General features: G+C 43.8%; 1 protein-coding gene across 2 annotated transcripts in view; it reads left to right on the top strand.

The window, feature by feature from the left end:
• Positions 1-23,481, top strand: part of FTCDNL1 (formiminotransferase cyclodeaminase N-terminal like) — a 93,115-nt gene that overhangs the window by 6,394 nt on the left and 63,240 nt on the right. For both annotated transcript variants that reach the window (XM_082261941.1, XM_082261940.1), the window contains exon 2: positions 4,789-4,912. In XM_082261941.1, coding sequence (XP_082118067.1) covers positions 4,798-4,912 — 115 coding nt within the window. In that variant the 5' untranslated portion in view covers positions 4,789-4,797. The remainder of the gene's footprint in view (positions 1-4,788; positions 4,913-23,481) is intronic.

The raw sequence follows: 23,481 nt of genomic DNA, 5'->3' as shown, positions 1-23,481 counted from the left end.
CTAAATGGGCAACAATGAGACAACCTCCAAAACAGGAATGGTCTTACAGGTGGAGCCCTCTGACATTTTTTTCCCCTACTCATCTTTTCTGACTGTTTTTCACAAGTTTTGCGTTTGGCAAGGGTCATTGGCACTACTGGTAGAATGAGGCGATACCTGGACCCTATAGCGGTTGCACAGGCAGTTCAACTCCTCCAGGATGGCACATAAATACGTGCCATTGCCATAAGGTTTGCTGCGTCTCCCAGTAAAATCTCAAGAGCATGGAGGAGATTTCAGGAGACAGGCAGTTACTCTAGGAGAGCTGGAAAGGTCCAAAGAAAGTCCTTAACCCATCAGCAGGACCGGTATCTGCTACTTTGTGCAAGGAGGAACAGGATGAGCACTGTCAGAGCCCTACAAAATTACCTCCAGCAGTCCACTGGTGTGAATGTCTTCTTAACAAACAATCCGAAACAGACTTCATGAAGGTGGCCTGAGAGCCTGACGTCCTCTAGTGGGCCCTGTGCTTACTGCCCGGCACCGTGGAGCTCATTTGGCATTTGCCATTGAACACCAGAAGTGGAAGGTCTGCCACTGGCACCCTTTGCTTTTCACTGATGAGAGCAGGCTTACCCTGAGCACACGTGACAGCTATGAAAGGGTCTGGAGAAGCCATGGAGAACGTGATACTGTCTTTAACATCGTTCAGCATGACCAGTTTGGTGGTGGGTCAGTGATGGTCAGGGGAGGCATATCCATGGAGGGATGCACAGACCTCTACAGGCTAGACAGTGCACCCTGACTGCAATAGGTATCGGGATGAAATCCTTAAAACCATTGTCAGACCCTATGCTGGTGCAGTGGGTCCTGGGTTCCTCCTGGTGCACGACAATGCCCCACCTCATGTGGTGAGAGTATGCAGCCAGTTCCTGGAGGACGAAGGAATTGATGCCACTGAATGGCCCCCACACTCACCTTACCTAAATCCAATAGAACTCTGGGACATTATGTTTCGGTCCATCCAACACCGGCAGGTTGCACCTAAGTCAGTTCAGGAGCTCAGTGATGCCCTGGCCCAGATCTGGGAGGAAATACCCCAGGACACCATCCGTCGTCTCATTAGGAGCATGCCCCGGCATTGTCAGGCATGCATACAAGCATGTAGGGGCCATACAAAATACTGAGTACCATTTTGAGTTGCTGCAATTAAATTTCAGCAAAATCGACTAGCCTGCTGCATAATTTTTCAACTTTGATTTTTGGGGTGTCTTTGAATTCAGCCCTCTGTGGGTTGATAATTTTCATTTCCATCAAAAGATGTGGCATTGTTTCGTTCCTAACAATACCCAGTCCATATCAGTATAGATATCTGGCATGATACTTTTCCCCATTGAGATCTGATGTGTGTTTTCAAAGTGTTCCTTTAATTTTTTTGAGCAGTGTACTTTCCTATGAATTCACTAACGCTAGCAGCGTAAGGATTAAAAATAGTCAATGTTAATTGAAAGAGTGAAGTTCCTCTTTAAAGTCTTAAACTCCTGATTAATGAAATATAACTAAATGACTCTAATTCACTCCGTCCTCTCCCCTGTTTCCTTAGCTAGATTTTTTTTCTCCACGCTTTATCCTTTGTCTTTTTTCCTATTTGTTTAAAATTATTTCTGTTTTCATTTTTAAGACCTAAGGGCCCACTCACATCATATGCTTTTGGCAACATAGCCTAACGCAGCCAAGTAATTTGCCTTATGTCCTATTGTTTCAGTTCACACCAACAAGCTGTGTTAGTATGTGCTAAAAAAAAAAAAAGAAGGCTATACACGGTGCAAATTTCCACGGGTTGCAGGAAAGAAATTTGCATGATTCCCCCATCACCACACAGTGCTAACAGTGGAATCCCTCCTGCCAAACTGTTGTCTGCTCCCGGTGTGGGGGCGGGCAGGGGAAGCCGTCCCCGCCAGGAGAAGACAGTAATTATCGCTAGCGGCTATAGCAGCCACTTGCGATATTCAGAAGCAATTTCTGGCAGGCTGGTTGTACCCAAGTTGATCGATCAATCAACTTGGTACATTCCGCCTGCCCATTAACGGTTCGAATCTCGGTTGGTTTGGCTGGTTCCTGTTGAAGTAGGACAGGTTGCAATCTTTTTACAAATAAATTTTTCTTTTATTATTAAACATATAAACAAAACAAATAGTTACAACTACAGTTCATTACTCTGCACAAAGATTATCCATACATACAAACACAGAACAAAAAAAAAAAAAAAAGGAAATTGGGAGAAGAGGGGAGGGGAATATCAACAAAGCAAGGATATATATATATATATATATATATATATATAAAAAAAGATTGCAGCAGGTTGCAATCTTTAATCAGCGCTGAACAATATAAAAAACTTTTAACCCCAATTAATTGCTTAATAGCCAGATAAGGGGACCGATGGCTGCCAACATAAAGTGTATTCACCTAACACCAAGACAATCCAGAAAGTATAGAGTATGTAGCGCCAAAGGATAAATACAATAAATATAAGCAAAGTGTATATCTAATAAAATAATGTATCTGTGAATAAATAAATAATTATAAATATGTATCACAGAAAGGTGCAAGTGCTCTTAAATTCTGTGATAATAAAATGATCCAGGTGATAAAAAAACGAATTCCGTGAATGATGAGAATACTATAAATTAATAGTTAGTGTCACAATAAGTGCTTGTGCGAATAAATATATCTATTAATCACACATAAGCATACACAAGTTTAAATTTAAAATAGGTGCAAAAAGTCCATAAAAAGTGGGTAATTTCTTCTATGCTGTGCTGGTATCAAGTGACCAAGTGCTGGTGCTTCAATATCATAAAGTGACTTGGTGCATTTATAGTAATGCTGGCCGCTCACCTCCTGGTTTGGCTCACGGGGGGAGGAGCCTGCACACGCTGTAGCACCCATATCGCTGTCCATGCCTGCACTGGCTGAGTGCCAGTCCATGTGAGTGTTTTGCTGTATTTTTACCCCAATAAAGTAGTTGTTACAGAAATTGGCTCTTACAGAGACCTTGTCATTAACTGTGCAATGCAATGTGCCTTTAAACTTTCTAGAAAATGTGTCTAGTCAGTTCCATAGCTCAGCATTCCTTGCACACCATAGCTCTCTCCTCCTCTGGGAGTGTCAAATTACTCTCTGTGCTGACCCAGCTTCTCTGCCCCTCCCCTCAACTTCCTACATAAGCTTTTACTAGCTGCCGGGTGTGGAGCGAATGAAATTTCAGTCGAGTGTCTCTCAAGTGAGAGACAGTAAGAGCAGTAAGGATGTGGAATTCTCTTCGGCAAACAGTGGTATCAGCAGTGAGCATTGATAGTTTCAAAAAACTATTAGATGGGCACCTTAAAGACCACAACATAGAGGGGTATACAATGTACGGTTAACAGCAAACACGCACACACACACATCATAGGTTGAGCTGGATGGACTGGTGTCTTTTTTCAACCTCGCTAACTATGTAACTATGTAAGTGACAGCTCTGGGTCTGTTGGGGCTGATGACATCACATTCAAGATGGTAGCATCCACCAACAGTCTTTAGTTCGGCCATAGAGAGTTCGAATCTTGGCCAGTTTAGCAGGGACTGGCCAAGATTTGAACTATGTATGGGCAGGCTGAATATAATTAAGTTGATTGATCAACTTGGATACAAGCAGTCTGTCAGATTTTACATGTGATTATTGCTATTTTAGGCGCTAGAAGTAATCACTGTGTTTTCCTGGCGTTGGAGGCTCCAGAGCAAAATTGCTTCGCAGGAGCCAGTGTTGATGGAGTAATCAAGCGATTTTCTTTCCTGCAACCATGGAAGATCGCTCCATCAATGGCTAGCTTTAGGCCTTTTTGGAGGTCTACACAGAGGAGGCTTTTGCAGGTAAATAACAAGCCTTAGCCCTTGTTTACACTGCTGCGGCTTCAAAGTCATGAGAATTTCGCTCCGACATCTCTGCACGATTTCATGGCTTTCATACGACTTCTTTAACAGAGGTCAAAGCAAGTCGCACCAAAAGTAGTGCAGGAAACTTTTTCTAAGTCGAAACGCTCCCTCCACCCTCCACCCATCTATCATCTGCCTTTAAACTGTGTTATGGAAGGGGGGTGAGGCACAATAGCAGAGGTGTGCACAATCTCCCATGTTAGGATGTAAAAATACAGTACACTATTATAAAAATACTTTTTAAATTCTTAAAAAAAACTGATTCCAAAACAGAATTGTCAATTTTTTGCTGAATTTTGGTGTGAATTGGGTCATTTGTGTCTGTTTTAATATAGCTTTGAAAATATTTTGATATATCTGTTCAATACGTGCATAAATCAGATTTCTGTTGATCCTGACAGAAATCGAGTGAGCTCCTAACTTCCTGGTAACTCTTCCTGGGCTTCACTAAAAATTCAAACCGTGTTATCATCCCTGCCCAGTTCACCTCTGTGACCTACAGAGCACCCTCTAATGTTATAGAGGTGAAATGGTATTGTAGTCCAAATCGGGAGTGAACAACCTAGAGAGACAAAGCTATTCCTCCATAGATACAGTACAGTGAGTGAGCATTGTCTCCCTAGGAATGGAAGTATGTTACTGGCAGGATGGCCAGGTGAAAATAAAATAAATATTATAGAAAAAATAAAATGAATACATCCATTATATCCAAGGACTGGTAACATGCAATACATTCCATTTTTGTTCAGATAAAATACAACACAACAATTGTCTATTTTAGTAATGAATTGAGAGAGAATATAGACCAATAAAATCCCCTTTGCCTTGTAGAATAAAAGAATGACATCAAGAAAAGTTGGAATGTCTTTAGCGGCCTGTCTACTGAACATTTCAGAAGCCAGAAATAAAGAAGTTGTTGAGAGAATTGCAAGGGCGGCTTTATATGACAGCCATGGTGAGTATACAGTTTTTCAGGCTCACCCAACAATAAGGGGCAGAACCCTGAATGCTTGCTTCAAATACATATAGTACACTATGTTTTTATTTTATTTTTTGAGAAAAAAAATGTTATTAATTTTGTAGCAAAGAGACAGTAATACATTAACAGTGTCTTTATCCATGTAAGTATAGAAATGAATGACAACTGAAATACAAAAATATAGTGCAAACCCTGCAGGTGTCTGACTTAAGCCACCACAAGTTGAGTTTTATTATGGAGTGGAGAGCAGGCTTGTCATCGGAGAGCTGGGACAGACACCGAAATGTTCAATGGGCATTTCGAGAGGCATGTGCAACACCAGTACTATGGCCTTCCTGCGGATGACAGGTCTAAATCAACGGTGAGAGGCCATTTATAGAAAAGGACAAGCTGAAGAGAGAGATGAAACAGAAGGAGAGGGAAATCAGGGAGGGGAGAGGCAGGAGAAGATGGGGGAGGTGTCCAAAGGAACGTTTGGCCAGGCTGGACGATAGACTAAGGTAAAGTCACTCATTATTAGCCAAGGAAAGGTAGGAGTGCAGGGAAGGTAGAGAAGTTGAGCCAAGCAAACCACAAGTCCTGGAAGTTCATGAAGCTTTCATTAGCATTGGCAAGTAGCTCCTCTACCATCATATTGATGTTCAATTAAGCCACCCATCCCCTAATCGTAGTGATAGTGGTTGATTTCCAATATCTAGGGATCAAGGCATGACCCTGGACCAGACCACCATAAGTGGAGATGCAAACCACCTGGCTCTCTGCATCTCCAGCATCAGTCTGGAATTGATGGAATAATCTTGTGCAATGGCCCAGATTTCTGTACCACCTGGTGAGGATTTTGAAACTTCTCTTCCGTGCTTGTGAGGCTATAGTTAGTTTGAAAGTAAAGGGAAAGGCTTTATCCCAATCTTTCGAAGGAAGGGAGAGATCCAGTTCCCGCTCCCAATCTCGGACATTGAAAGGAAGACTGGGGAAAGCATCCAAGGAAAGGATGCTATAAAGTTTTGAAATGATGTGAGGGAAATCTGTTTTGAAGGGACATAAGTCCTCCAATCTGGTCGGGTCCTTTTAAGCTGTCCTTGTGAGTTTGTCATAGAAATGTCAAAGCTGAAAATAATGAAACCACTGTCCATGATGTTGTAATTTCTCATAGGGCTTTGACTCTGTTAGGAACAATGGCATGTCGGATGGGAGAGGGTCTCAAATCTTGCCATGGTAAAAAACATTTGCACTGTATCCCTGGTGAGAACTCTGTATTCCCCATGATTGGAGTAATTCGGCCAAGACGGGGGGAGATGTTGTATTTTTCGAAGTGCTAATTACCAAATGTGTAAAAGCGAGGTTGTCAATGGTGTTATTGTTGATGGGGGTGGGCAGTTGATTGGGTGAATCCATGGGAATGAGAATAGTGGTAGCGTTGTTATGTCTTGTTCTAAACGAACCCACAGTTTGGATTGGGCATGGGGGAACAAATATAGGACTCTACAAAGAACTGACGCTGTATGGTATAGTTCTAAATGAGACAAGCCTGCTCCCCCATCAACTTTACATTTAACTAAGATGTCGTAATGCAGTCGAGTTGGGAAATGGAGCCAGAGGTATTGAGTAATAGAAATCTTACTGAGTGGAAAATAGACAGGTGACCCAGACCCAGTAGAGTTTGTCAGTAGGGTTTGAAAAATGTAAAGAAACCATGGGAGGATGTCCATTTTTAAGAGGGGCATCCTTCCTAGCCAGGAGTGTTTTAGGGTTGAAAACAACAATAAAAAAAGGGGGCACCGACCTCGTGCATTTGAGAGATGACCGGTTTTATTGTCCTTTATGTCCTTTATCATCACACGTTTGTGAGTATAATGTGTGTTGTCTTTGGATTACAATAAACCTTCTTAGTGGTAATGTGCACCCTTCTTTTGTTGTTGTTTTTCATTATATTTTGGATACCCTTGGTCCTGAGGGGGCAGCAAGACCTAGAGTGGTGAATACCAAGAACATACAAGAATCCTTATCCTTCATTACATACCACCCAAGCGCAGGAGAATTTTTGTTTGTGTTTTATGGTTGACCAGCTCCAGAATCTGTGTTGGCTAGCTGTTAGGATAGGTAGGTAGTTTAAATTTGCTAAGTTGTGTTGGGATCTGTACCCCTAGATATTTGATCGAGCACTGGACCCAGTGAAAGGGAAACCTATCTTTGAGAAGCATCTGGGTGCTGAGGGACAATAATCACCCTGCTTTAAATGCTCCCCCCCCTCTGGTGCCACATTTGGCACCTTTCAGGGGGGAGGGGGGAATGGGTACCTGTTTTTGACAGGTACCCCTCCCCACTTACAGGGGACAGTGCCGCGGCGCTGTCCCTCGGAAGTTTGGCCCCCCTCCTTCCTCCGCCGCCAGGCCAATTAGAAAGTGCAGCGCGCATGCGCAGTAGGCAACCAGCTGTGAAGCCGAAATGTTCCCTTACCCTGAATGGTGGAGGCAGCACCCAAGAGCCAATACGAAAATTGGCTTCGGGTTCCAACATCGCGGGAACCCTGGACAGATAAGTTGTAATATTTAAATAAAAAAAGTATTTGTAGCTGCTGGCTTTAATTTTTTTTCCCTGTGGAGCAGGAACTCCTCTTTAAGGACCAAGCCTATTTCTGATACATGTTGTTTAAAAGTTAAAAATCAGTATTTTTGTTGGAAAATTTCTTAGAACCCCCAAACACTATATATATTTTTTAGCAAAGACTCTGGAGAATAAAATATAGTCGTTGCAATATTTTTTATTACTGTTTTAGGCCTAGTTCACACCAGAATGCGGTGCGGGAAAGCCGCATTCCATGTTAGTTCCCCGCAACGCGTTTAAAACACACTGCAGTTGTGATCTGCAGTGGATGTCAATATTAAGTTAATGATACACCAAACGCAGGTTGCAAATACAGTGCATTTGCCTGCACTGGATCACATGGTACAGAAGTACCATGTGACTCGGATACAGTGAATTTCCAAAAGTGGTGCATGCATTACTATTGGTACGGTGCGATTTGTTTTTAGCTTATTCAAAATAAATGGGCTGAAATTGCACTGCACAGAACTGCATGTGAATCGCACCGGAATGCACAGTGCATTCATGTGTGATTCTCTGTGTTGACTGGTCCCAAGGTGTACGTTTATGAAACTGAGAATTTTTTTCTCAGTTTACTTCTCGGCAGTTCTCAGAGGAAAATTATCTTCTCTGGCACCCTGTTTATTAAGCAGAGAACTTCAGTTCTCACAGGGAGAACAGAGAAGTATTTCCTCTGAAAACGGTGAAGATCCATGTAAAAGTGAACAGGCTGCCTGTAATCTCGTGAGACATTGTGAGAATACAGTACGAGAAATCACTGAAACACTCCGGTGCTCGTTTATTAAAGCGGAGTTCCGGGCACAAAAAAAAAATTTCAATGAAAATACCCCCGGGACAGTCAGGGCTAGTACATTCCACAATGGATAGCCTCTGATCTGTCCCGGTTCGCACTTACCTGCAAGAAGAAATACTCACTTTTAAAATTTCTTCTCTAGCGCTGCCATCTCAGGTGTGGGCAGCTTGAAGCCAGCGCGATCCTCTTCTGCGTCCTCTTCCGTCCTCTTCGGTCCCACAATGCACTGCGCCGGCCCCGCCGTCTCTTCCGGGGCCGCAGCGTCATCCGCCCCGTGACGGCGGTGCGTGCGCTCCAAAAGCTCGTCCCCCGATTCCGGAAATGACTGGCTCAGGGGAGTGACCGGGTCCCGGCCAATCAAAGACGTGCCGGATATTGCCGATCCTTCCCAATACAGAGAGGACACCAAGCAGGAAGTATCCCCTCTGTGAAGCGCATATGCCCGCCCATGGAGAAAGCAGCGCCATCCAGTGGGGTTGACCAGCACGACATAGACACAGAGACAATGCACTATCCATTTTGTCATACAAATACGATTAAATATAAATCTTTTACAGTGCACATATTTAATAACTGATACAGGTATAAGGAAGTAGGACAGAAGTAAAACATAGTTATAAGCATAGTTATAAACAAACCCACCATTTCGGTGGTTGGTGGGTATTTAATCCAGACTACAACAGATAGATATTCTGTATAGATTTTTATATATATATATATATATATATATATATATATATATATATATATATATACAGTATCTCTCAAAAGTGAGTACACCCCTCACATTTTTGTAATTATTTTTATTATATCTTTTCATGCGACAACACTGAAGAAATGACACTTTGCTACAATGTAAAGTAATGAGTGTACAGCTTGTAACATTGTACATTTGCTGTCCCCTCAAAATAATTCAACACACAGCCATTAATGTCTAAACAGCTGGCAACAAAAGTGAATACACCCAGAAGTGAAAATGTCCAAATTGGGTCCAATTAGCCATTTTCCCTCCCCGGTGTCATGTGACTCGTTAGTGTTACAAGGTCTCAGGTGGGAATGGGGAGCAGGTGTGTTAAATTTGGTGTTTTCGCTCTCACTCTCCTATACTAGTCACTGCAGGTTCAGCATGGCACCTCCAGAGGTTGTCTTTGGAAAATAGATGTATGAGTGCTGCCAGCATTGCTGCAGAGGTTGAAGGGGTGGGGAGTTAGTGTTCAGACCATACGCCGCACACTGCATCAAATTGGTCTGCGTGGCTGTCGTCCCATAAGCAAGCCTCTTCTAAAGATGATGTACAAGAAAGCCTGCAGTTTGCTGAAGACAAGCAGACTAAGGACATGGATTACTGGAACCATGTCCTGTGGTTTGACGAGACCAAGATAAACTTATTTGGTTCAGATGGTGTTAAGCGTGTGTGGTTGCAACCAGGTGAGGAGTACAAAGACAGGTGTGTCGTGCCTACAGTCAAGCATGGTGGTGGGAGTGTCATGGTCTGAGGCTGCATGAGTGCTGCCAGCACTGAGGATCTACAGTTCATTGAGGGAACCATGAATGCCAACATGTACTGTGACATACTGAAGCAGAGCATGATCCCCTCCCTTCACCAGTCGGGGCTTTATGGCAGAGTGGCCCGACGGAAGCCTCTCCTCAGTGTAAGACACATGAAAGCCGCATGGAGTTTGCTAAAAAACACCTGAAGGACTCCAAGATGGTGAGAAATAAGATTCTCTGGTCTGATGAGACCAAAATAGAACTTTTTGGCCTTAATTATAAGCGGTATGTGTGGAGAAAACCAGGCACTGCTCATCACCTGTCCAATACAGTCCCAACAGTGAAGCATGGTGGTGGTAGCATCATGCTGTGGGGGTGTTTTTCAGCTGCAGGGACAGGACGACTGGTTGCAATCAAGGGAAAGATGAATGCGGCCAAGTACAGGGATATCCTGGACAAAAACCTTCTCCAGAGTGCTCTGGACCTCAGACTGGGCCGAAGGTTTACCTTCCAACAAGACAATGACCCTAAGCACACAGCTAAAATAACGAAGGAGTGGCTTCACAACAACTCCGTGACTGTTCTTGAATGGCCCAGCCAGAGCCCTGACTTAAACCCAATTGAGCATCTCTGGAGAGACCTAAAAATGGCTGTCCACCAACGTTTACCATCCAACCTGACAGAACTGGAGAGGATCTGCAAGGAGGAATGGCAGAGGATCCCCAAATCCAGGTGTGAAAGACTTGTTGCATCTTTCCCAAAAAGACTCCTGGCTGTATTAGATCAAAAGGGGGCTTCTACTAAATACTGAGCAAAGGGTCTGAATACTTAGGATCATGTGATATTTCAGTTTTTCTTTTTTAATAAATCTGCAACAATGTCAACAATTCTGTGTTTTTCTGTCAGTATGGGGTGCTATGTGTACATTCATGAGGAAGAAGAATGAACTTAAATGATTTTAGCAAATGGCTGCAATATAACAGAGAGTGAAAAATTTAAGGGGGTCTGAATACTTTCCGTACCCACTGTATATACCTTTATTTTTTATTCTTTCTCAGATACACATAATTTTAAGTGTATCCTTAGCCAAAACATTTTTGTAGGGAATAGCTCGAATTCCTGTCAGTTTTTCATTTTACCTATGGCCTTTAGCCTAATTTGACAGTCCTTTTCACGCTTCTTGTCCAAGTGATAGCAGTAACACCATGGCAAGAAGTGAGATACAATCTCTCTAATAGGGAGGCAATGTCAACAAAAAAAAAAATATTTGCAAGGTGGGGATGACTTTTTTCTGTATGTGTGTCCTCAAAGGAAATTTGAAGACACAACTTTGTCTCCAGGACAGGAACAATAACAGAAAAAAATAAACATTTCTTTATCGTTCATTGACGAACGCAGTTCTCTTTGATCCATATCAGTAGGGTATTACTGCCCCTTACAGGAGTAGGACACTAGGCAGAAAAAAGTTCTGGCTATGCCTATGGGCAGTCCCGGAGGGTACACCCTCTCTCTTCCTGCATAGGATGTCAGTTTTAATCTGCCTAGTCAGGAGTAAGGAACTAGTACCTTGCTGGGATCTCTGATCCTGGCATATAAAGTATTTTTTTTATGAAGATTTTTTAGCTAGCCTTTTTTTCTCCGGAACTTTTTTTCCTGTGAGATCTTCAAGCAATTGTGCCGGAATGGGCGACAGACTGGACCCCAGTCTGGCCAGCGAGCGCGTGCAGACCGTAGCTCCACTCTGGGTCGGCCGCGACATAGTCCCACTGGACGGGGACTGGCCCCGCGAGTTAACCATCTCACCAGGACGCACGCGACAGGGTCTAGGCTTATGTCGCAGTGTTCCTATTTGGCTGACAGCCCCCCAACTCCAGTGGCATGGGGTCCTGTCAGGAGATGGCGCCCGCCTGTGTTCCCGGTGTGGTGAGTAAACGTTCCCCCCCTTCCCTAGCGGATTTTGGGGTGGACGCGGGCTCTCTTCCTGGGATGATTGGCCCCTCACGCTCCTGGGTTTCCCTCTGTCCTGTTGTGACCCCCCCTCCTCAGCCACCACCACCCCTACCCCACTCCCACGTGGGGGATGGTTTGGGCCTACCTGAGGCTGGGGCCTAGTGTGCAGGCCGCATGGGAGGCGGGGGGAGTGCGCTGTCCGTGACCCTCGAGCGACCGTGCGGGGCGGGGGCCCTGGGTTCTGCAGTGAATGGTGTGGATGGGCGTTTGGGGGGTCCCCCTGTGGGTCCCGATTCCCGCAATTCCCGCACAATGTCTCAAGGCTGACGCATAATCCTTGTAATTTGCCTATTATGTTTATTTCCTATGATTATCAGCTCCATCCAGTGGCCATAATGCAGTATTTTTGTGAAATCCTCTAATCAGAAATACACAGAATTATGGCTACTAGATGAAGCTGATGATCATAGGAAATAAACATATTAGGAAAGATTACGGGGATCATTTGTGAAACCTGTGCGAATGCTTGAGACCTTGCCATAGCAATTTATTATACATTGACCCCTACAAGTTCAAATGTATGTTTTTTTTTTATTAACACATCACCGTGTAATATTCTATATTTTCTTGGCATTTTCTAGTATGAACACAATCTTTTAGTGTTATATATATATGTGGCTTTAGTGCATTTTGCTGAATGTTCAAATCTGTGTTATGTGTTTTATTGCTAAACATGAAAAATGTAACAATTGGCCTGACCAACTGGATGGAAAATGTGAATAGGACATGGTATTGAAAGGATTAAAGCTCAAAAGCACAAACTGCTAGTTATATAAATGATGGAGGTGAGAAGGAACTTTTTAATTATTACATGCTACAGATTTCCTGTCCAGTGGTCCCCTATAAAAATAGCTACCACTAATAATTCTTATTTGGCCGAATAAAAATACAGTGGGGGTTTTGGTCTTTGCATGCTTAAAGGAATTAATGGCCCGAGCCCTCTGTCTTCATCAAGGCTTCACTTCCATGAACGATCACTGAGAATTTCATGCAGCCACTGAGGTGTCCTTTTATGAACGGGTGAATTTTTTTTCTCCATTGGCTTCTCTACAGTTCTCCGGGGAAAATGATCACATCTGGCACCCCTTTTATGAATGGGAGAACTTCAGTTCGCCCAGGGTGATCAGAGGAGAACGGTTTTCTCGGAGATCTGTGTAGAAGTCAATGGGGCATCTGTAATCTCGTGAGACAAAGCGAGATTACCGTAGTATGAAAATCCCTAGCGCGCTTTAACAAGCAGAGATAAATTATCACTGCTGAGTACAGGAGGTTAATAAATAATAGTCCCCTTACATATATATATATATATATATATATATATATATATATATATATTGTGAGGGATTAGCTCGGTAGCGGGTGTGGATAACCCCTTTTGGGGGGGTTCGTCACACAGGGAGATAGCCGAGGAGTGGTTGAAAACAACAGTTTATGGTTTATTCTTCCAATTTCTTCAAAACAGTGCATGCAGCAAAAACATCAAAATAAAATAAAACACAAAATAAATCCTGGCCACTGTGGGCGTCTACCTTCTCACACACCGGAACCTATCTAAGGAGTCTTCCCAACCTACTCTTTGGGCAGACCCTGCTGGTTCTACAGCAGACACTCAAATGTCCATTTGTGTTTTCTTTACACAGAAAAAATTCAACACCTCACCTTTAGAAGTCTCTCATCTGACTGCTCTCCCCAGCTTACACAGCCTCAGGAGACAGCAATCAATAGACTCCCTTTGGACCAGTTATAGAGATCTTAATTGCCTCATTCTGAACAGCTGAAAGTGTTCTCAACTTCCGTACACCTTCCTGCCTACCTCTGCAGCCGACACCTGATAGCAATTAGTGAATTGTCTAAACCAAGCAGAAATATATCTCCCGTCAGTGACAACACCCATAGATTTTCCTGACTTCCTGTCACATACCCCCCCCTCTTGTTTCAACCCTAGGGTTGGGACACAGGTTGACAGGCACGCATGTGCACGGGACAAACCATCTGCATTCCCCATTTGAACACCGGGGCGATGCGTTACCACAAAACTAAATTCCTGAAGGGCCAGAAACCACCTATTTATTCTCCTATTGGTCTCCTTGTTCTGTGCCATCCACTTCAATGGGGCGTGATCCGTCACCAGTTCAAACTGTCTACCCAGGAGGTAGTATCGGAGAGAATCCAAGGCCCATTTCACCGCCAAACACTCTTTCTCAATGGTGGCATAATTCTCTTCATGGGCCTTCAACTTTCGGCTGAGGTACATAACAGGGTGTTCTTCCCCATTGATAATCTGGGACAGTACAGCTCCTAAACCCACATTTGATGCATCTGTCTGGACCACAAAGTCTCGTGAAAAATCAGGCGACTTTAAAACTGGCTGGCTACATAAGGCCTGTTTTAAAGCCTGAAAAGCTGTTTCTGCCTCGGGAGTCCATTTGATCATGACAGACTCCTTCCCTTTGGTCAGATTGGTCAGGGAAGCAGCCTGTGAGGCAAAATGGGGAATAAAACGGCGATAATAACCTGCAATCCCCAAAAATGCACGAACCTGTTTCTTGCTGGTGGGACGTGGCCAATCCTTAATAGCTTCAACTTTGTTTATTTGGGGCTTGATTAGACCTCTACCAATGGTATACCCCAGATACTTCGCCTCTTCTAGCCCAATGGTACATTTTTTTGGATTGGCTGTAAACCCAGCTTTCCAGATGGAATCCAACACAGCCTGAACTTTTGGTAAGTGTGAGTCCCAATCCTCACTGTGAATGACCACGTCATCGAGGTATGCAGCAGCATAGGCTAGATGAGGCCGAAGGGTCTTATCCATGGTGCGTTGGAATGTGGCAGGAGCATTCTGTAACCCAAAAGGCATCCTCCGATATTGGAAAGATCCGTCTGGAGTTACAAATGCTGTTTTTTCCCTGGCCGACCCCGAGAGAGGAATTTGCCAATAACCCTTGGTAAGGTCTAACGTGGTCATGTACCGGGCAGTGCCTAGGCGATCAATTAGTTCATCTATGCGGGGCATAGGATAGGTGTCAAACTTAGTGATTTTATTCAGGCGGCGAAAATCATTACAAAACCGCCAACTTCCATCTGGTTTGGGCACTAAGACAATGGGACTGGACCAATCACTATTTGACTCTTCTATCACCCCCAACTCAAGCATTTTTTTTACTTCCTGGCGAATGGCATCTCGCCGGGCTTCTGGAATTCTATAAGGCTTTAACTTGACCTTATCCCCTGGGGTGGTGATAATGTCATGTTTAACTCCCGAGACCCAACCTGGCAGGTCTGAAAACTTCTCCCTATTACGGAGCACAAATTCTTTAACCTCCTGTTTCTGAAGTTTGGACAGAGTCTCTGCTATCCCAACTTCAGGGACAGCCAGGTGAACTGCAGCAGAAACTCGGGTAGTCTCAGCGACCAAGGACTCTCTATCCTTCCATGGTTTTAACAAGTTCACGTGATAGAGCTGCTCAGGTTTTCGTCTTCCTGGTTGGCTAATTTTATAATTCACCATCCCTATTTTCTCCAATACTTCATAGGGCCCCTGCCATTTGGCTAGGAATTTACTTTCGACCGTGGGGACCAACACCAACACCCTATCACCAGGTGCAAAAGAACGGACCTGGGCCCCACGATTGTAAATCCTTTGTTGAGCCAACTGGGCTTGGGCTAAATGTGCCTTCACAATCGGCATCACTTGGGCAATTCTATCTTGCATTTGGGCAACATGCTCAATCACACTTCGATGAGGGGAACTCTCACTCTCCCATGTTTCCCTGGCAATGTCAAGTAGGCCCCGGGGGTGCCTCCCATACAGCAACTCAAACGGAGAGAACCCTGTGGATGATTGGGGAACCTCTCTTATGGCAAACATCAGATAAGGGAGCAGATAATCCCAATTCTTTCCGTCTTTATCCACCACCTTCCTCAACATTTGTTTTAACGTTTTATTAAACCTCTCCACTAACCCATCTGTTTGAGGGTGATATACTGAGGTACGTAACTGGGTCACTTTCAGGAGTTTACAAAGTTCTCTTGTCACCCTGGACATAAACGGGGTGCCCTGGTCAGTTAGGATTTCCTTAGGTAGACCCACCCGGGTGACAACTTGAAATAACTCCTTGGCTATGGTTTTAGCAGAGGTATTTCGGAGAGGAATCGCTTCTGGGTAACGGGTGGCATAATCCATTATCACCAAGATGTGCTGGTGCCCTCTTGTGGACTTCAGTAAGGGCCCAACCAAATCCATGGCGATCCTCTCAAAAGGAACCTCGATAATGGGCAGGGGTACCAAAGGACTACGGAAATGGGGCATGGGTGCATTAATCTGACACACTGGACAGGAAGAGCAGTACAATTCCACTTCCTTAGTGATCCCAGGCCAATAAAACCTCTGGGTGATTCTCTCCCGGGTTTTTTCTGCTCCCAAATGTCCCCCAAGAATGTGCCCATGGGCCAGTTCCAAAACCATCTTGCGGTACGGTTTAGGCACTACCAGTTGCTCAACAGTGTCCTCTATCCTCTGTGACACTCGATATAAGAGGTCCCTCTCAATAATGAAGTAAGGGAGGGCAATCCTCTCGTCAGGGTTAACTAGCTCCCCATCTATCTTCACTACATTCTCCCGGGCTCTTAGCAATGTGGGGTCCCTCAATTGCTCAGTGATAAAATTTTCTCGGTGCACTTTAAGGTCATCCAACCCTAACGGCCGCTGTTCCTCTTCTGAGGTAGCAGGCTCCTCCCTAGGGACTGGTGTTTCCCCGGCTAAGACTGAGCACGGAAACTCAGGATAATCCTCACAGTTAGAGGATTCTGGAGTAGATGGTTCAGGCTCAGAAGAACCACCTACTGGGGAATCTGGGCAATCCCAGAGTTCCCAGAATTTTGGGAAATCCCTTCCCACAATGGCGTCATGTGGCAGTTTGGGAACTAAACCCACTTGGTGACACAAGTTACCGAGGGAGGTTTCAAAGGAAACTGTAGTCACCGGATATTCTCGAGTGTCCCCATGTACACAAACTACCGCCATTTTCCTAGGATGTACGTTTTTTTTCACCACTAGATCACTTCTCACTAAGGTAACCAGGCTACCTGAATCCAACAATACCACAACATCTTTACCATCTAAACACATTCTATATAAAGGTTTCTCATTCCCCTTTACTGCAGTGTATGTGGTTGCAAAAAAAAACTGTCGTCTCTCTGTCAGAAAGTCACAATGCATGGGTTCATCATCCACTGGGCAAACCGCTGGGCAAACTGCTGCTACATGTCCCTCTTCCCGGCAACGGTAACAAATCAACCTTCCAGTCCTCTCCTGTGGGATGGGTCTTCCAGGTCGCTCTCGCCAAACATTAGTAGTAGTCCTACTAACACCTCGAGTTGCTCTTTGGATCCTCTCTCCACCCCCATCCCCTGACGCAGTCTTACTTATAGGTGGGGAGGGTCTGGTCTTGGGGTGAAAAGTCTGTGCATCTCTGGAAAAAGAGGTCAAATTCTCAGTTGTTAGGTACCTTTCGACCAGGTCTACTAATTTGTCTGCGGTTTCCGGACCACCATGGCTTACCCATTTCTGCAGGGTGTTAGGAAGAGACCTAAGAAATTTGTCCATGACTACTCGCTCCAAAATTTCTGGTCCGGACAGAATTTCTGGCTGCAGCCATTTCTTAGCCAAATGGATGAGGTCATACATCTGCGACCGGGGTGGTTTCTTCAGCTGATAACTCCAATTGTGGACCCGCTGAGCACGGACATCCAAGGTTACCCCAAAACGTGCCAATATTTCCACTTTTAATCGATCATAGTTTTTTGCATCTGCAAGTTCCAAGTCAAAATATGCCTTTTGGGCTTCTCCAGCTAATAGGGGGGCCACTAGTCCAGCCCACTGTTCTTTAGGCCAACTCTCTTTCTCCGCTGTTCTTTCAAACGTGGTCAGAAACATCTCAGGGTCCTCATCTGTAGTCATCTTTGGCAATAAGTGGTTTACCCGAAAAGTCGGTATGTTACTGGCCTGACTCCCAACCTCGGTCTGCTGTCTCTGAAGCTGTTTCACAATGGCCTCCATTTGCTGCTGGTGTCTCTGTTCCACGCCTTCAATGGCCTCTCGGTGAGCTTGTTGTTGAGCTGCAAAGCTCCGCTGAAAATCCGCATTTGCCTGCTGTTGAGCTGCATTTGCCTGCTGTTGGGCTGCATTCGATATAATCAGTTGTTTCAGTATTTCCTCCATTTTTTTGGGTTTACTTTAACTGCCCGCGGCACTCCACCATATGTGAGGGATTAGCTCGGTAGCGGGTGTGGATAACCCCTTTTGGGGGGGTTCGTCACACAGGGAGATAGCCGAGGAGTGGTTGAAAACAACAGTTTATGGTTTATTCTTCCAATTTCTTCAAAACAGTGCATGCAGCAAAAACATCAAAATAAAATAAAACACAAAATAAATCCTGGCCACTGTGGGCGTCTACCTTCTCACACACCGGAACCTATCTAAGGAGTCTTCCCAACCTACTCTTTGGGCAGACCCTGCTGGTTCTACAGCAGACACTCAAATGTCCATTTGTGTTTTCTTTACACAGAAAAAATTCAACACCTCACCTTTAGAAGTCTCTCATCTGACTGCTCTCCCCAGCTTACACAGCCTCAGGAGACAGCAATCAATAGACTCCCTTTGGACCAGTTATAGAGATCTTAATTGCCTCATTCTGAACAGCTGAAAGTGTTCTCAACTTCCGTACACCTTCCTGCCTACCTCTGCAGCCGACACCTGATAGCAATTAGTGAATTGTCTAAACCAAGCAGAAATATATCTCCCGTCAGTGACAACACCCATAGATTTTCCTGACTTCCTGTCACAATATATACACTGAATACACACACACATACATTGTATATATATATACACATTAAATAGATATTTACATGTATGTGTGTATATATATACATGTATATATATACATAAATATGGCAGGGGGACATGATTACTGTGTTGGGGGGTCTGAACGAGGAAGAAGGAAGTCCATAATCTTCCTTTTTCCCCCTCAGTTCTCCCCCGATTCTGTCTTCACTCCCCGCTTCACAAGCTCCAAGCTGGTGAACCCGGGAGTGTGAATTCTGACCCAGATTGCCAGTGAAGTGCGGGGATCACAGCTTCATAGTCTGGCTGTTTCTGTGTCTGTCAATGACAGATTCCCGTGTGAAGAGATGATCAGCGGAGAACATGTTCTCCCCCGATCATTTCTGTTTCATAAACTGAGAATGATCGGAAATGAGCTGTGATCAGCAGGATCACTGCTCATCTCCGTTTCATAAAAGGACACCTATGTGTAGGAAAGCTTTTGAGAACTAGAGTTTCAGCCGTTACTGGTAATAATGTACTGCATTTTGAAGCACATATGGGCACTATGTAAGTAAGGGTAAATGGACAGAAAGATACCCATATCTTTTAAATATTGACCATCATTATGCTACCGAAAATGAAAGGTCTATACATGAACAGTTTGTTTCTTTCCTCTTCCCCTTCCAAACTAAACTAGCAATACTGCCTCACTTCTTCACAAAGCGCTTTCTAAAATCTATTGTGTTGAACTTTTGTATTGCCCATAAGTTTTTATGGGAGCCAGATTGACAGAATCATTGCCTCATCACTCACAAATTAGATCCTCTCATTTAGGACATAAAGAAGCATCATAAAGAATATTTGCTGCAAAATGCCTCAGGCTCTTAATTTTTAGTTTTTACCAATTTTTTTTTAATGGTGCAAATTCCCAGTCAATAGAAACAGACTGCTTATTTGCAGGGATGGGGGCTACAAACAAACTAACATGAGTTGAACATCCCAGTCTTGTTTGCTATCGCTTGCCACAATACCCTACAAGATTCAGAACTGCTTGAAGCTGATTAATATATTTATTTCAATAATAAATTAGCTATTATTTGATAATAACAGTACTGTATTAAAGTGCTGGCAACAATTTTATTTAAATTGGATCCCCCACCTCTGCCCTCTGCACCTTTGATTCACCACCAAACTCATATGGTTACTTGCCTCAATTATAATTCCCAAATACCATGGCTCCATCCACACCATGCTAAAAAAAACACTTTAGGTATGTACACATCACTTGTGACCGACTTCTCCCTTCTTTGGGCTGGCCCACTAAGGATGTTTGCACAAGGCCTCATTCTTGCACATTGGTTTGTATGCACTTGGGAGAAGAGTAATCATTTATATGTTGCCATGACTTCAGCAACAAGAGTTTTGGGTTGTGCGCAAATGTACAGTTTATTAAAAGAACTGTAAAACCTATCTAATATGCTGAACTTAAAGTGGAACTTCACTCTTCCAATCAACATTGAATATTTTTTTAATCCTCATGCTGCTAGCATTAGTAAATAGATAGGCAAGTATATCATGTTTACTTGTTTTAAACTTTTTTTTTTTTTTTTTTTATGTTTCTTCAATTACTTCCTGGTTTCTTGCCTAGGCAAATGATGTCATACATCCCGGGAGTCTTCAGGAAGGTCAACAACTGGGTTACATTTGAAGTAACCCAGGAGTCTTCAGGAGGGGGGGGGGGGAGAGGAGAAGGGGTTTTCCCAGCTAAGGCTGCCCATACATGTTCAATTTTCTTGTTCAATTTTCTTGTTCAATTTTCTTGTACAATTTTCTTGTACAATTTTCTGTTGGATTTACCAAAAACCACATGATATGAAGTCAAAACTAAACAACACTTTCAGTTGTAGCCAATTAGGCAGGCCTTTGTACTACGTAGTTGAAGGTAAATTTCAAGAAAATTGTACAGAAAATTGTAAGAAAATTGTATAATGTATGGCCAGCCTTAGTACACTCTCCTGCAGCCATGCTTGAGCTAAGGGCAGATGGATTCCAGGAAGTAAATGCTACATGAATATTTTGCCGTTACTCAAAATGGCCACGGCCAGAAATGCTAGGAGGTTGTTTTTCAAAGTAATTTCTCAACAAAATAAAACATGGAGACAAGGATGGATAGGTGAGATTATTTTGAATATTAAAAATGAATTAAATAGTGTTTGTGGTGTTCAGATGCAGAGAAGATCCACTTTAAAGCTCACCATGTGGTTGTTTTACTAAAACTGGAATATAGTGGAATAGAGTAGAAAATCTGTGCAGCTCTGTGTAGAAACCAATCAGCTTCCAGGTTTTTTTTGTCAAAGCTTAGTTAACTACTTCCTGCAAACTCACGTAGATCTACATGATCTGCAAGAAGTGGTTGTACTGGGGTGATGCCTGAAGATAGAGGCATCATCCCAGTACAATTTTTTAGAGCCGGTGTTCTATCAGATTTTCCTACCCCATCAGATTTCCCTACCTACGTAATTTCCGGTGCAGGTTCGTCATGCACCAGCTGTAGCCACGTCACAAGTCCTACTGCGCTTCGCAGAATAGGTAGGGAATTTTGATAACATCGTAAGGGGTGAGGCAAAAGTCCTACTGCGCATGAGCGGGCAGCGAAATCTTTTATAACAAACATCCATCCGATCTCCATGGCATACACTGCGCCGAGCCGACAATGAGGCAATCCTATTCCCTACTCACACGCGCACCCCCACTGTCTCATTGTCGGGTCGGCGCAGTGTGGGGCATGGAGATCGGATTGTCGGCTTGGTGCAGTGTCGGCTCGGCGCAGTATGGGCCATGGAGATCAGATGGATGTTTGTTATCAGAGATCCTGCTGACCGACCCGTTGGTGCGCATGCGCCGGCACATGCACACTAGGTCTTTTGCCTGACCCCTTACGATGTTATCAAAATGCCCTACCTATTCTGCGCATGCACAGTAGGACATGTGACGTGGCTACAGCTGATTCATGACGAAGCCACAGCTGATCCGCAACCGGAATTGATGGAGGTATGGAATTCTGATAGGGTATGGTATTCTGACAGAACACCGGCAGTTGGCTTTCAGGCGGTAATGGCCGATGCGGCTCGGGATGCTTGGTCCTTACCCCAGAGAGTAGGAGGGGACGTCCTCCCTCCCGCCGCCTTCTGTGGCTCTGTCCAGGTCTCCTGTCCCACCGGGAGACGTGAGAAACCAGCCGCCACCTCCGGCTGGTTGGAGACCTGAACGAAGCCGGATTCAGCTTCGATCAGGTCTCCGATGATGTAACCTGGAAGCGGCGTTCATGACGTCACGCCTGGGTTACTCGACGGCTAAAGGCGCCGAATTTAAAAAAGTGACAGTATTCAAGAATGCAGTTTTAGACCCCTGATCCTTCCATAAAGAGTACCTGTCACTGCCTGCTGCTGTCACAAGGGATGTTTACATTGCTTGTGACAGCAATAAAAGAGATCAGATTATTTTCTTTTTTTTTTTTAAAAACTGTGCTAAATTCATAAAATAAAATAAATAGGGGGGAAAAAAAATTTAAAGTGCCCCCGTCGCCATGAGCTCACGCATGAAAGAAAACATATACGGAAGTCGCACCCGCAAGTAAAAGCGCTGTTCAAACCACACATGTAAGGTATCACCGCGATCGCCAGAGCGAGAGCAATAAAAAAGAGCTACTCTGTAACTCTAAATTGGTAACCGTTAAAAATGTTTAAAGTGTCGCCTATGGAGATTTTTATTGACAGTAGTTTGTCGCCATTCCAGGGGTGTGTGCAATTTTAAACCGTAACATGTTAGGTATCTATTTACTCAGCATGACATCATCTTTCACCATATACAAAAAAAAAATGGGCTAACTATACTGTTTAGTTTTTTTAAATGCAGTGAAATGTATTTTCCCCCAAAAAATGGTGTTTGAAAGACCGCTACGCAAATACCGCGTGACAAAAAAATAATGCAATGACCGCCATTTTATTCCCTGCTTAAAAAAAAAAAAAAAAGATATATATATATATATATATATATATATATATATATATATATATATATGTGTGTGTGTGTGTATATATATGTATATATATATATATATATATATATATATATATATATATAATGTTTGGGGGTTCTAAGTAATTTTCTAGCAAAAAATAAAGATTTTAACTTGTAAACATCATGTGTCAGAAATGGGCTCGGTCCAGGAGGGGTTAAAGCGGAGTTCCACCCTGGAACTTTTTTTTTTTTTTATAAAAATACCCCTGGAACAGTCAGAGCTAGTGCATTTAAGCAACGATAGCCTCTGAACTGTCCTCTGTTTCACTTACCTTTTAGAAGAAATACTTGCCTTGAAAATGTCTTGTCCAGCGCTACCATCTCAGGTGTGTCCTCTTCGTTGATGTCGGAGTCCCAGAATGCCCTGCTCGTCACTGCCAGTGCAGGCGCGTCATTCCCTGCTGCCCAGAAGCTGTGCAGGGATGACGCGCCTGCACTGGCAGTGACGAGCAGGGCCGGTGCAGGTGCATTGACTCCTGGGATCGATGACGCTTATCTCCCAGGAGTCAATGCAAGGAGGAAGTGACGGCGTGGGCCGCAGCCGCAGAGGGAGGAAGAGGAAGGATATTTTCATTTTAATTATCCAATTCTTTTTCAGGTAAATTAAAGCAAGCGGACAGTGAAAAAAAACATTTCAGGGTGGAACTCCGTTTTAAACAAGCTGAAATTAGAAGCTGATTGGTTATCATGCACAGCTGCACCAGACTTTGCACTCTCCAGTTTTAGTAAATCAACCCC

This window comes from Pelophylax lessonae (assembly GCF_965119305.1).
Source record: "Pelophylax lessonae genome assembly, chromosome: 6".
Classification (NCBI taxonomy): domain Eukaryota; kingdom Metazoa; phylum Chordata; class Amphibia; order Anura; family Ranidae; genus Pelophylax; species Pelophylax lessonae.
The sequence above is the reverse complement of the archived record's forward strand: the minus strand, read 5'-3'. Positions and strand labels throughout refer to the sequence as shown.